General features: G+C 37.3%; 1 protein-coding gene across 28 annotated transcripts in view; it reads right to left on the bottom strand.

Moving 5' to 3' along the window:
* Esrrg (estrogen related receptor gamma) overlaps positions 1-15,280 on the bottom strand; it is a 592,284-nt gene that overhangs the window by 141,898 nt on the left and 435,106 nt on the right. For all 28 annotated transcript variants that reach the window (XM_048809368.1, XM_048809360.1, XM_048809366.1 and 25 more), the window contains one exon: positions 12,463-12,579. In XM_048809368.1, coding sequence (XP_048665325.1) covers positions 12,463-12,579 — 117 coding nt within the window. The remainder of the gene's footprint in view (positions 1-12,462; positions 12,580-15,280) is intronic.

The raw sequence follows: 15,280 nt of genomic DNA, 5'->3' as shown, positions 1-15,280 counted from the left end.
TATGTAGAAAAGACTTCATAGATGAAAATTTAATACTTTGAGCTAAACAGAATAGAGACTGTGACCCCAGAAACAAACAATCTCTGGAGAAATAGGTTGATCCCAGGGCAACTGCTAACAACCTCTGCCTTTGGGTGTGGCCATAGGTCCCATTTCATCCTAGACTGTCATCCATAAAAGAAGAATAACTTACAAGGAAGCCTTTTTAAAGAGTAGAAATCCTAAAGCTCCTGTCAAAGTTCTCTAGAATGCTTGCTGTCCCTAAAACCATTTCCATGTTAACTTCTTTTAATGGCATGATTCATATGTGTGTCAACATCAAAAAGCATTTCAGCTGAAGTAAGGTTAAAAAAAATAATTTCACAACGTGGATAATCTGCTGAAGCCCATCACACCTAAGGGTCAGGTATTATTAGGCCTGAGCTATGCAGTCTACGTGGGTCATGCTCGGTGGGAGTGGCAGGTCCCCGATATTTGTTCTAGTAGCCACAAAGACACACTGGCTCTCAAAAAGCACAATCTGCCATTCACTTAAGTCTAGTTTGCCAGGAAGCCCAAGGATGGACTCCCCACTAGTGCCATCAGGCTCAGGGAATTTGGCTAGCACCAGGCCCCTCAGACTTCTGCCAGCTAATTGGCTTTGGGGAAGCCGCTGACCTACTCTCCACTGAGTGGCTTTTGTGAACCTGGAACCCAGCCTGCCTCTCATCATTGATCAACCTTGGCCAAGCCAGCTGGCTTGTTCCTTTGCAGACAGCTTGCCTTAGGGAAGCTGGTTGGTGGCTCCTCAACCTACTAAGCAGGAGAGAGAAACATGAGCATACTATAGAATGATATCTCAAGGAAGGACCAGTGCTCATTTTCAGTTGAAGGAGACTAAGGGATGAACAGAATCGTGTCTAATATATAACAGAGAAGGAGCTGAAACTGCACACAGTGTTAACCAAAAAGGTAAAAAGTTAGGAAGGGGGCCCAAATGAGCACTTCACTAAAAAAGGCTCAGTTCAAATGTATACCGGAATTCCTTGACATTAAATTTAAGCAGGACATCATAAATATCAATACATTGATGTATTTATTTGTGACAAAGAACAAAACTCTGTTTTTTGGAGACAGGTGGGGAAAAAAAATCCACATTGGAGTCTTAAATGTTCTGGCCTCTCCTCCTCATCCCTTGCCACTTACTGTGCTGTCACTGGACTTCGAATGCCTGAGCAAATGTTGAAGCAGGTTTCCCTCCCTTGGGGCTAAATCCATAAGGATTTTTGTACGATTCAAAAGGAATAAAAAGTTTGTACCATATTAGTTAAACGCTGGCTTCCTATTTGAAGTTCGCAAATGGAAATGACAAATGGGGACAATCAAATAAATGATTAACTTTTATTAGTATTCCAAGTAAATCAGGAGGAAGGGAGCTAAAATACCTATTTCTTATAATTTCAGTCTCTGTCCTCTGTAACACTCATGTGGGGAAGGGAAATTTATTTAGTTGAAAGAATTCTTTGTGTTATATTTGGTTCGCTCATGCAAGAGTTTATCTACCTCATTCTAATGCAATTGTGATTTTATATATATATATATATATATATATATATATATAAAATTGTTTCAAATATCCAGGACGACACAGGGAACATATGATCCATGAACCCACATGGATTATAAATAGAATCATGGACAAATGTTTAAATATAAGTATTTTAATTATCACCATTTATAAAATGGGTAATGCTATAATACCTGTCATGGTTTTTATATGAGGTGTCCCTCCAAAAGCTGTATGTGAGACAGTGGAAGAATTTTCAGAGGTGAAACGATTAGCTCATAAGACTTACAACCTAATCAGTAGATTAATCCACTGATGGATTAACTGGGTGGTAACTGTAAATAGGTAGGTTGTAGCAGGAAGTATGTCACTCGGGCCATGGCTTTGGGTTTTATATTTTGCCCCTGGTGAGTGGAGCTTGCTCTCTCTGCTCCCTGGTTGCCACATCCTGAGCAATTTTCCTCCGCCACACCTTTCCACTCTGATGTTCTGTATCACCTCAGGCCAAAAGCTATGGAGACAGCCAACTGTAAATTGAACCTCTGAAAACATAAGCCAAAAGAAACTTTTCTTCCTCTGAATTGTTCTTGTCAGGTATTTTGGCCACTGTGATGAAAAGCTGACTAAAACACCATCCAAGTGTCACGCTACAGCCACATCCTCAAAACATTGGGGCAGATGATGCTCAAGTCAGTGAATTAAATTCATCCCTCCCTACAAAGCCACAACTTAGAAGAAATGTTGCTCTGAAGTTCATTTCCTAAAAACTGAGCCACAGCATGAAATTATGCCACAAGGCAAAAGTTTCCTCCATGTTCCTATTTGTATTTATCAAAATGCCTTAACCTGTTTGACAAAAACATAGAATAGAATAGAATTTGTAGGAATTCAACACCTTGAGTGTTGCTGATGTTTATTCACGTTGTTTGTAACTGTTAAGTTATTCCAAAGTTGACTGGGGGGGTATAGCTGAGTGGTAAGAATGCTTATATGCATGAGGCCCTGGGTTCAAATCCCCAGTGCCACAAAGGAAAGGGGGATAAAAAGTTATTTCAAAAGTTCTGTTGGGATAACAAGAATCTCAGAGTGAGAAATCAACATAAAAGATCTAGTCTCATCCTAATATGAAACTTGAACTTGTTCCCTAAAATATCTCTCACAATGTCAGGTCACTTACTGCCTTCCCACACAGTTCACTTATTTTTGGACATAAGGTGAGGAACTTGAAGCACTGAAGAGAGTCTTGGTTCAAAGAAAAATATCTGGAAGGTACTAATTAAACTTTCTAGAGCTCACCATCTCAGGATGTCCACAGCCTATGAAGAATGCCAAACCAAATGTGTATTAGAATATTCCTATAGTTCACATGGAGAAACTGTATTACGCAAATACAGAGTATAGGCAGCAGAGTCAAAGCACCTGCTATAGAATCTAAACTTCCTCACGTACCGGGAGAAATTCAGCAAGTATTACTGTCATGGTTTGGATTCAGTATACCCCTCCATAACCTTGTGTTGAAGATTTGGTCCCCAATGTAGCAATATTCAGAGGTGGGTATTTGGGGAAGGCAATGGATCATGAGGCTCTGACCTCATAAGTAGATTCATCCACTGATAGATTCACATCTGAATGGAATACTGGGGAGGGGTGGAAACAGAGGAGGAGGGATCTAGTTGAAAAGGGTGGTGTATACTTGAGGACAACTCCTTACCCCTAGCCTCTTTCTTGGCATTTTGGCTGCTGTGTGGTGAGCGGCTTTGCTCTACCATGCTCCTTTGCTATGATGTTCTGCCTCACCACAGCCCAGTAACAATGGAACCAGTCAACCACAGAATGAAACCAGGAGCCAAAATAAATCATTTCTCCCGTAAGGTGATTTTTCTCAAGTGTTTTGTCACAGTTGTGAAAAGTTAACAAACACAAACATAATCTCTCTAAGCTTTATTTCCTCTGTAAAGTGGGGAACTATCTACTCGTTGGGGGTCATTGTAAGGATTAACAAAAATAAAAATCCAACTAAAGTACACAGCCTAATGCATATTAAACTCCCAAGAATGTGTTATTAGTCTTACCTTCAGAATCTTGGCTATTCATTTTGAAACATACTATTCAAGTTTCATATCAACAAAACATGAAAAAGCCACCATCTACTAATGCAGTATCTGTACATGAAATAACTTTTTGTGGCACCTTAAATACATTCCCAAATGGCTTAATGTCAAGACAAAGCTCACAAAGAAGTTGCTCTTTGCTATTGCTTATGTGATAACTTGGGAATTTTGTTTAATGCTCTGCATTAATGAGGGAACTTCTTAGAATAATATTACAACAGAGAGTGCAAGAAATACCAGTGAGGTCAACGCAGTTCTATTAACTGTCACCTAACACAGAAATATTTTCCTTGAATACCATTAAAGCTTTCTCCTTTTCTTTGTTCTGCTTTTTGAAGGCAGTAGGAACCCAAATTTTGCTACCAATAATTTCTGTTTTTGACTTAGCATCATAATGATACTGAGAAGAAGAAAAAAATATCACCTTGGCAATGTCTTCTTCAGACATTTTTTACAAAAGAGATTTTGTTCCGAATAAATTAAGAAGCAGGTTCTTAAGTAAGCAAAAACAAATCCACTTGTTCCTAAGTGAACTGAGTTGCTTTATATTTTTTAAAGGGAGCCTACCTGGAAAACGCTACACCCTTTAAATGACCATTTTATGAAAATGGGAAATATGAAACAGAAGGGTAATTAGACAAGTAAGTTGCTCTTTGCTACCCCTGCTGATAGGGTAAACCCAGAAGACTCTCAGAGTTCCCAGTGCCATACAGAAATCAGGACTCAAGCTGTGGTTGCAGCAAAACAGTTCTGAGATAGTTTTTCTTTATATCCTGGGGGCTCAGGACAACTGGCTAGAGAGAGAATAGCAGCTAAATGAGTAAATGTATAATTTGTGCTCTCTTTCATGTATATGAACACACACACACACACACACACACACACAGCTGCCATCTCTAAAAGGTAGAAATAGGACATATATCCTGTGGGTTGTAATGAGATAGCTCAGAATAAACAGGACCTCTAGACAGATAATCCTCTACTGTGGAAGAAGAGAGGTTGCCTAACCCTCCATATTCCTACCATTTCTTCTACTCAAAGATTTCCTAAATTTTAAGTCAGTCTTATTAATCCATGAGTCAGAGAAAAAGTTAAGGACCTTCTATTACACAGAGACAGGCAATTTTGATGGATTTAAGACATCAGGCCTAAGGATTTAAGCTAGACATAGTTGACAGGATCCTTTTCAGACAGTGTCTTCAACTTTGCCACACTGACCTCCCAGCTCCTGATACAGACTTGAACTCACCATCTATAAAAAAATACTCTGGGCCGCTTACTGATCCAGTGAAGACCTTTCCTGCACTGATCTCCATCATTATCTGTGTCTTCAGAGGCTCCATTAAACTCCAGGTACGGGGCCAGTTTCCTCAGACTGGAATGCTAAGACCAATTCCCTTCTGAATGTCTACCACTTATATATATATACCTCAGGCTTAATCTTCTTGCTTAGACCCATTAATTTGGCTGATTCCTGGAATCTCCAGTACCCTTTCCTAATTCCAAACCCAAATAACTAATTCCAGTCACTAATGAGATGCGTGCATGTGATCCCAGTATGGAGCAGAAAAAATTCCTTATTTTGCTGAGGCTACATCAAGCTTAATAAAGATAGAAGATGGACCCAGGAATGTAACACACCTGACTTTCAATTCTGTCCCCTCTTTATCTACAGTGGGACCTGGGACAAGTCACTAAATTCTCTGAACCTTGGATTCCTTATATGCTTAGAATCAAACACCCAGAGTCCCACTTTTCTGTACTGAATGTGATTGTTAAACATGAATACCCTGTATCCTTTCCACATTAAATAGTGACTTACTGAAAATGTTGATTCCCAACCTGTTTTTACTATACCCTGAAGGTAAGGATCACAGTTCTACTATATTATTCCAATTTTCTACCTGGAATCTGAAATTAATATTTTTAGACTTTTAAAAGTGGAGGAAGTGGCTGGTGCACACCTGTAATCCCAGCAGCTCAGGAGGCTGAGGCAGGAGGATCATGAGTTCAAAGCCAGCCTCAGCAAAAGAGAGGCACTATGCAACTCAGTGAGACCCTATCTCTAAATAAAATACCAAATAGGGCTGGGGATATGGCTCAGTGGGTTGAGTGCCCCTCAGTTCAATCCCTGGTACCCCCCACAAAAAAGGTGGGGGAAAATAAGTATAGATAGCATTGATCACTTCTGTAATAGAAACACTTTGAAGATGTCAAATCATATATCAAAATCAAGGACGGATATCTATAAATACATAATAACTATGTTATTTAACAACTTATTCCTCCCCATAGCAAATATTTACAAGGCATTTAAAATTAAATAGGCTTTCTCATCTCTCCTGCTATTGTCAAGATTTTTATTTTAAAAATGTAATAACAGAACTTCAAATAAAATTTGACTAATCCATGAGATTTCAGATGCCCACAGAAATAAAACTATATTGACTGTACTTCAATACATTGACAGAGATGGTAGATAGAAAATGTGAGGAAATAAAGAGTGAACATTTTTCAAACACAGGCAAAATATATAATCAATACTTCAATTCCTAAGTATTTACATACCAATTAATTGCTCTAGTGCTTCTTCAACCCTCACTTAACTCTGATATATATAATATTTCCTGCTAAGCTACAAAAGTAAAAAGTTTATGGAGTTGTCAGTTAAGGCAAAATTTACAAAATAGCAAGAGTCACTATCCATGTCTATCAAACCACAGTTTATGTTACAGTTCCTCCATCATCATCATCATCATCATCATCATCATCATCATCATCTTCTCTATGGTACCTTCATGTCATATATTAGTATGGTGTTTCTGTAGGCATTCTGTCATTTTTAAATATAACTGGCATGATTCCCATATAGAAAGAATATAGTCCATTTCCCTGCACATATAGAAATGAAGACTCTTAGAGCCCAATAGACCTGCTAAAAATCACAGTGCCAAATAGTGGAAAAATTGGAATTAAAAGCTAAGGCATAATATTTTGCCAGATCTGTGGGTAAGCTCAATTACTATTTGTTGAGATTTACTTAAATTTATTTCTACTCTGTGATTTTTTTACCTCCAAGTGGGATGCTGCTGTTTCTTCCTCCTCCTTTTCCTTTTCAGATAAAGGAATAAATTCTTTCTGAAGCTAAATCACTAGCTTGAAGCATTCTTCACCTCTAACATTGTTGGTGAAAACTTGTGCTTGGGCTAAAGTCCCCTTTTCTCTTTCTATGCTGTTGTTTTTCATCATTTGACAGAAGGTACACATATTGAAGAGTAAATTTCTGAACAAATTTTCACTTATTGATGTACTTCTGTAAAAAAAAAAAAAAACTTTGGAAAGAACCTTGGAGGTCACTGGGGCTGTCAAAGCATAATAAATTTTATAAGACCTTGGGTTGGTCCAGCAAGTTGATCCGATATCTATGATACCCAGATTCTAACTCATCCTATCTCCTGGTCACCATGTTCCAGACTATGTCCATGCTGTAACTCTGTTTTTACCCCAATAGTTTTCATTAAACAAGTTCAGCTTAGAGAAGTTACAAACTTGACTCTGGTCCAGGGTTTGTATCTGACATGCAAATCCTGACAGTAAGACAAAAGTCTTACCAGATCAAAATTAGCTGACTCTTATTGCCTTTGGCAACAGTAGCTAATTTTGAACTGGTCCTCACTCTAGGTCACATGGCATGGTAAACACCTATCCTGGAATATCCTGTGTGTTTCTTTATGTGTATCTTACTGGAGACTGAAACCAGGGTCTTCCACATGCTATGCAAATGCTCTACCACTGAGCTATATGTCCAGACCCACACAATATTTTATTCAATATTCACAACACTTCATTTGTAAATACTATTATTGATATCATCATATTATAGATGGTGAAAAATGAAGATTAGAAAAGTCAAGTAGCAGTTTCTTAAAGATGAGTAGAGGGCTGGTGATATGGCTCAGGGATACAGTGCTTGCCTCCCTTGGCAAGGTCCTGGGTTCAATCCCTGGTTTTGCATTAAAAAAAAAAAATTAAAGGCAAGTAAATGCCACACTTTTTTGGCACAAAATAATTAAACTGGTCCTTTCTGTTGCCTGATTCATCTACATTTTTCATGGAAGCTGACCGGGCTAGGGAACAGACAATGTTATGCTTAAATGTAACTCTTTTGCTCACCTGCAATAGTTTAGGAGAAAAACACTTGAGTTGCCAAAGTGAAACCCACTGTGCCAGTAAATATCAAAATGTCCTTCAGTTCTCTGATCAGTGAATTCTATACCTACATAAAATAATTATTGCTTTCATAAAATGTCCCTGTTTGCTACTGACAAAGAGAAAACTGAACCAGTATGTCCTATAGTAGCCTTTAAATAACCAAGGAGAGAGATCAAAATAAAAATAAATCTTGACCAGATTTATAGGTACACCTTGATTAGTTCTTGTTTTTTCCTTCAAATAAGCAATACCTGAAAAAAATGAAAAGGGAATGTTGAGACCAGATATCAAGTAATAGATGGGTTTTCTCTGACATACAGTATGGTATAATGCTGAAAAAATAATGCCGGCCCATCATTCGTGATGTTTACCAGCAAAGTAGAGCAGGGAGAAAGATGAGGGCATGTTTCAGGATGCTGAATGGTCCCACCACTTGGACTTGAATGAATTATTGTTTGCTAACAGCACTTCTGAAAGTTTTGTGATGGTGTGACATTATGTTGTTTTCTCCAACACAACTGTCCATTGAGAGATTTTGTTTGGTTAATTTGGTTTTCTGAGGATTTTTGTTTGTTTATTTTGATTTTGCTTTAACAGGTAATAAATTTTTGATTGAGCGCTTGCCTACCATGTGGGAGGTCCTTGGTTTGATTCTCAGCAGCACATGCGCTCATGCACACACACACACACACACACACACATACACACAAGCACAAGTTAAAAATGCTAACATTAAAATCAAATATCATTCATTCATTCAGATATTAATTCTGGTGCTGGCAAATGAGAAGGCGTAACTAATAAGGATTTAATTCTGCACTTGGAGATACAACTGGAATTTGCCCACTAAGCCATCACTTCCCTTTCACGCTCCAAACTGTACTCAGCTTCTCAAAAGGATATTCCTCAATTAGGAGAAATGCCACTCAATATAACTAAGAATCATTATTTATAAAATGGGACAGGTCTCAGCTTTCTATAAACCACCTTTTTAATGAAAACTTAATTTCCCTCAGGCAGCCCTTTATCTAGGATGCATTTGGCGAGTTGAATAAAAATACCTGTGAAAGGAAAGAAGGTTCCCATCAACGCTGTTGAAATCTGATTTCATTTCAGATTCTAGAACTAATGCTGTTTTTTTTTTTTGTTTAAATAGATTTTATCTGTCAATTTCCAGACCCGCTGTGCCATCAGCCTGTATGGACTGCTGTGGTCAACACGGGGGTTGTAGCAGCAAATTTTATTATGGACTGGTAATTGAATTGAACAGGTTTACATTTGAATAGATTTACTACATCATGATCTCTGACATACTGCGTGGGACTGAAATCCCTCTACATCCATAAAGATACGTTTAAGACGGTATCATTCTCTCCAGGCTTAGAAAGCAAGTCTTGGGCCAAGGAGATGGCCAAACATAATTGTGCATTTATATGCAGGGTGTAAAGCAATATTTCACTGCATTTTTTTTAAGTACAAAAGAGAAAAGAATATACCATATTTACTTATAACTACCCCAACCTTTCTGTTTGGAGGAGGAGGAAGTGAGGCTTAGAGAACTGAGATTTTGCTATCCAAGTGGACAGAAACAAGTAAAGGAAAATGAATTATTATTTGAGCATATCAGAAATAGCAGCAATTCCCTTGAAAACAGATCCTCTAAAGGCTTGATAACAGCAACTGAAGAGGTGTGAATTATAGATAAGCAGATCCCCGTTTACTTTCACCAACAATGTTTAATTAAACATAGTTCACACCTCTCCATTCACTCTTGCCACCCTTCAGGAGTGCTCCTCTTAAAAGCTACAACTGGAAAAATTGTTTAAGGGAAAATATTTTTTTTATTCTTCTGTTTAGACTTAGAAGGACAATCAGGTGAGTAAATTACAGTGGTAAAATAAAACTAATAAAAAAAATATATCTTCCTAGAAATAAAGGGGAGTTTCCATGTACTTTAGTGTTTTTTTTTGGAGGGGGGATTCCAAATCTAGGACACTTTTATGTAGGATACACACACACACACACACACACACACACACACACACATACAGATTTCTTTTATAACATTTAAAACAATTGATTTGCTTTTTAAAAAAAAAAAATCATCCCTCAACTAAACTTTTCTTAAGAATCAGTTTAGTCTAAATCTCTACTGCCTAACAAAGTAGCAATATAAATATAATGAAGACCAAAAAAATGCCTACCACTTATTATTACATTCTGAATTAGATTTTGCTTTGTGTGAGGCTGGGGTCAACTCTACATTCTGAATTGCCCTTTGCTCATCACCCTGAGATGCGGTTTAAGGCAGTAGCTAAGAAGGTTTTCTACCTCAACCATAATAAGAAATTGCCATCATTGTAACTAAAAGGAAACTTTTTTTGTCTTATGGGTTAGATTGTTGTTGAGTTTTATGTATGTGTGTGCCTTTGTCAATAATGGTCCTTTGGTTATTTTCATATAAATTCTCACTAGTGAGAGTAACGGAGTTGGTCTCCTCATTTTTATGTCACTGGCACCTAGAGTAGCCTCTGGCACATGGGAGGATCTTAATAATATTTAGCAAACAGAAGATAAATGCGAAACATGTTAACTGTGAAAAATCCTAACAGTGCCAAAGGATCCCCGTCCTCATATTTATTCACCAGTGTAACCTTCACACCAATCTTCCCTCTTTTTACTTCTCCATGCCTATACCAACACAGTGTAGTACCTTCTCTAATCTTTCTGCTTTCCATGTCCCTCTCCGCCACCCCTATAGACATACATATAAACTGAGTCATCCATGGGACAGTTTGCATTTTACTTTATCTTTTGCTTGATAATGGATGTTGATCACCTTTCAAGATGCTTTAATTATAAAGTTATATGTTTGTTTATAGCTCCTTTTTCAAGAGGTAAGCAAAACTGAAGAAGAATTCAAGAGGGTCTTCATTGTTCCTAGTAGACAAATAAGAGGCAGACAGATATGGTATAAATTCCATGTACTGGAATATAATCTAATCCACTAATCCTTGTATGTCATAGCACACAGGAAATTGGAACTGAAAGAAACTGGATAAAATTATGAGATCTAGTAATAACACACCCAAAGCTCAAGTTCAACTAACACTTGGGCCTATGTGGACTTAAACGTATAAAAAAAATGAGGATATCCAGTGACAACAAAATATACCTAATAAGGTAAATTGCAGGAACAAAGCATATTTTATGATGCAATGGTATTTATATTTAATTAACCTAATTTTTCCAAACTTTACCATATTTTTTCTTTGTTACTTACAAATTATCATATTTATTTTAAACTCTGGTACATTTTCTGAAGAGGAGGAAACAGAAAGGTCTAAATGAGATATGTAAAATGCATATCTCCAAAGCACACAGAGACACATTAAAAAAAATAAAAGACTAATAAGTAGGTCTTTTAAAGAAAAAAACAATTTTTCTCTATCTCCAAGCTGAAATGTCAGTCTTGATAAACATGCTGAAATATACAAATATTTCAGGTCCTTGGATGTGCGGAATAGGTGAAAGGCATCCAGCAATCCATGGGTTCAGTTCCTGGCACCACCTGTTACTAACTGGGTAAGCTTAGGCAAATTGTTTAACATGGGATACATGTTCACTGTTAATATTTTGTGTCTGTTGTTATCTCTGACTGAAAACAAATGGAAAGCCATTTTAATATCATATCACAAACCCTTTTTAGTAGAAAATAGGTTGGAAAAAAAGAAAGAGTATTTTAAACCCAAGATTAATTTTTTAAAAAATATGTGAACCATAGCTAAACTATGGAATCAGGCTAGGTTCCCTTTGACAGATGAATGGATTTAAAAAATTGTAGTAAATATACACAATGGAATATTACTCAGCCTTAAATAAGAATGAAATTATGGCATTTGCCAGTAAATGGATGGAACTAGAGAATATGATGCTAGGCAAAATAAGCCAATCTCAAGAGAACCAAAGGCTGAATGTTTTCTCTGATATGTGGATACTAATTCACAATGAGGGGTGGGGTGGGGGAGAACAGAGGTACTTTGGTCTAGACAGAGGGGACTGAAGGGAGGGGAGTATGAGGGTAAGAAGGATAGTAGAATAAATTGGACATGATTATCCTATATGTATATATGATCACATGACCAGTGTAACTCTACATCATGCAGAATCAGAAGAATGAAAAGTTATACTCCATTTATGTATAATGTGTCAAAATGCATTCTACTCTCATGTATAATTAATTAGAACAAATCTTACAAAATCTATGAACCTGTTGATGACATAAAAAGCAAAAAGACATCAGTTGATTGTTTGTCTTCATCTCTTTCCTTCTGCAAACTGTAAAGTAGACAAGACCAGGACTGTGAAACATACCTTGTGTGTTCAACTGCAAATCAGATGTGTCCTACCTTGTCCTTCTGGTTAATGTCAAGCAGTTAGCGATGACGTATCAGAAAGTTTAGGGGCCAAGAAGGCGTATTGGGTACTGCTACCCCATCTTTTCTAGTTTTTCTAAAATTAGTGGGATTCCCTGTACCTCCAAATCCCATCCCCTCAAATCTAAAGCATAGGGACATTAAAGAAGTGCCTTACCTTCTTTCAGCATGCCCACTTTTAGACACTTCATGAAGCGGCAAGCCTGGCAGGATTTACGTCTGCGCTTTGTGATTTCACATTCGTTCGTGGCAGGGCAGCTATATTCTATATTACCTAAAACACAAAGTTGGAAGAAAAGAAGCTGTTAGACTTGCAAGACCCTGGAGATATTAGCATCCCCAAGAAAATGTCAACTCTGTCACTTCTGCTCCCTCCTTCCCCCAAAGTCACAGGAGTTTCATCTTGTTGGGAACATAAGAAATGACATGAATCTGGATACTGTGCTACTACCAGTGAGGATGCATTGCACAACTAGGGGGCATATGATGAAGCTCTTCAAAAACTTAAGTGTAAAATCAGGATTTTATGATAATAGTCTTCTTTGAAATTTCTTTTGGATCCTAACTTTCTGGAAGATTATCACTTTGCATGGGTGGACACAGGAGAGGATCACTAAACAAAGACCACCTGAGCAAAGCACACTGATTTAGAACCTTTGGATACAAAGGTGACTGGCACTTTGATTCATCAGACTGATTGTTTTCCTGACACTGAACAACATAAACTTCCCAGTGCAAAATGATCAGGAGGTTAATGTGGAGCTATATGGCAAGCTCCTACAGGCAAGGGACAGGGATTACATAGTTCTACCTGCAAGACTTACTAGCTACCAGAGCCATAAAATAAATTCTTTGCTCAGTAAATGTTTAGTGATGATGATGATGATGATGATGATGATGGTCATCATCACTGAACATCATCATCGGGTTTGTTACATAAATTGCATAATTAATTTCAAATGCTTAAGCTCCTTGAAAATGTAATAATTAAGAATAAACCACTATGAAGTTATATTCTTAATATTAGACTTTGCATGACTTGCGGCAGTGCCTACACATTTCAAATGATAACTATGCAATCAGAAGAAGATCCAAACTTCAAATATTTCCTAGTCTGAGACAATGCCATTATATGAGAGGTGCTCTGGGCTGCCCACAGCTTTGTAAAGAAACTGCCTTTAAAATAAAGCTTCTCTGCCCTATCAGGTCTGTCACATAGTGCTTGAAGGTCTTTCGCTACTTCCTAACCCTTTCCCCTTGTGATTAAGTGCATTAGTATCTTAATGAAAATGCATTCTGTTTATTGCCCTCTTGGGAAGGGGGAGGTCATCACACCAAATGCATAAATTGTCATCAGAGACGGTCCGAGCATAATTGTAATTTTGCTGCTCCGTGTTTGCAATACTCAGGGTCCCTCCAAGTCCCCTGAAACATGCGAAGATTCTAGTAATTAGCATAGAGTCTGCCTGGGACCACAGCATTGATGAAATATTTCAGAGTTAATCACACTTTGTAAACACTGATTTATATTGACTACCTTTCTCCAGACTGATGGCTCCTCATTAAATATCACATTAGTGGATTGCAGGATTGTACAGACTCAACTACTCAGCAACTGCTAATTCAACAAGAAGTAATACCTAACCACTTATAACTAGTGAAAATTGGTTAAGTATGCATGACTTTAAAAAAAAAAGACTGTGCATTATAACTGGAGATAAGCCTATCAAAACTGACTAAATTAGCATGCTAATTTAGAACACATAATAATAAAAACAACTGCTTTTAACACGAGGTTAAATAATAAAACTGATGTTAATCCATAGACAGAAACGTTGACTATCACCTTTCTCCAAAATATTAATAATGTTGCACTCACTGAAATCTAAGAATAAGTCAAAGGAACCACACTTGCTAGGTCATGCCTGAAAATAAAAGGATTTTGAATCTGAGCATCAGATGAACCACTCTTCACTGCAGAGATCCTTAAACCATTCCTGAAAATTTATTTTGCATCAAAAGACTCTTGCTAGTAATTTTCTAAGGGTTAATTAGTGTACCACTAGCAGATCCTTTCATTCTTTATGACATTCTCTATATTTATTTAAAAAGAAAACTGAGCCTTTGCCATCTTAGGAAAGACGGAATAATGACTGCTTAGAAGGACCAGAAAGAAGAAAACCTGTTTGCTAAACAGCAATTATTTTCTTTTGTGCCTAAAACAGTGGTATAAAGTAATATTTTGTCCACTTTCCCATTTGGAGGCATGAGCACTGGAAAGTTCTTACACAAGCTGGAAAGTTCTCCTAGATGACCTACCTCCACAAATAAACACAATCAACTTTCTTTCCAAACTAGTACCTCTACCTCCTTAGAAATTATATCCCCATCCTTCACATCAAGGCACTTCTGACAAATATAAATCAAGCACGAGTGATCTCATCCCTGGACCAGGACAGCTACCTCCTCCATTCTGTCGCATTCTGACCGTGCTGCACACTGTTATCTAGTTCCTCTCACTATGACTTTTCCATCATATCACTACCCCAATTTAACAAAAAAATCAATATGGGGCTTGGGGTATAGCTCAGTGGTAGAGCACTTGTCTAGCATGTGCAAAGCCTTTGGCTCATTCTCTATCTCTGCAATAATAATAATAATAATTATTATTATTATTATTATTATTATAACAGGAAATTGGAATTATTATTATTATTTCAAATCACTTCTTGGGAGACTGAGGCAGGAGAGTAATGAGTTCAAGGTCAACCTGGACAACAAAGCAAGACCCTACACCAAAAAAAAAAAAAAAAAAAGGTAGAAAAAGAAAGATCAATAGATTCCTATGCCCTCCTGAATTAAATATAAAATATTAGACTATCAAATAAAGTTCTCTCCCAATCCAACTCTCATCTACTTTTATAGCAATATTACAATTATTACCTTAGATGAACTTTCTGATGCAGCCAGTTTGA

This window comes from Marmota marmota, unplaced genomic scaffold, assembly GCF_001458135.2.
Source record: "Marmota marmota marmota unplaced genomic scaffold, marMar, whole genome shotgun sequence".
In the NCBI taxonomy this organism is placed as follows: Eukaryota; Metazoa; Chordata; class Mammalia; order Rodentia; family Sciuridae; genus Marmota; species Marmota marmota.
Note: the sequence above shows the minus strand (reverse complement) of the source record. Positions and strands in the feature narration are given on the sequence as shown.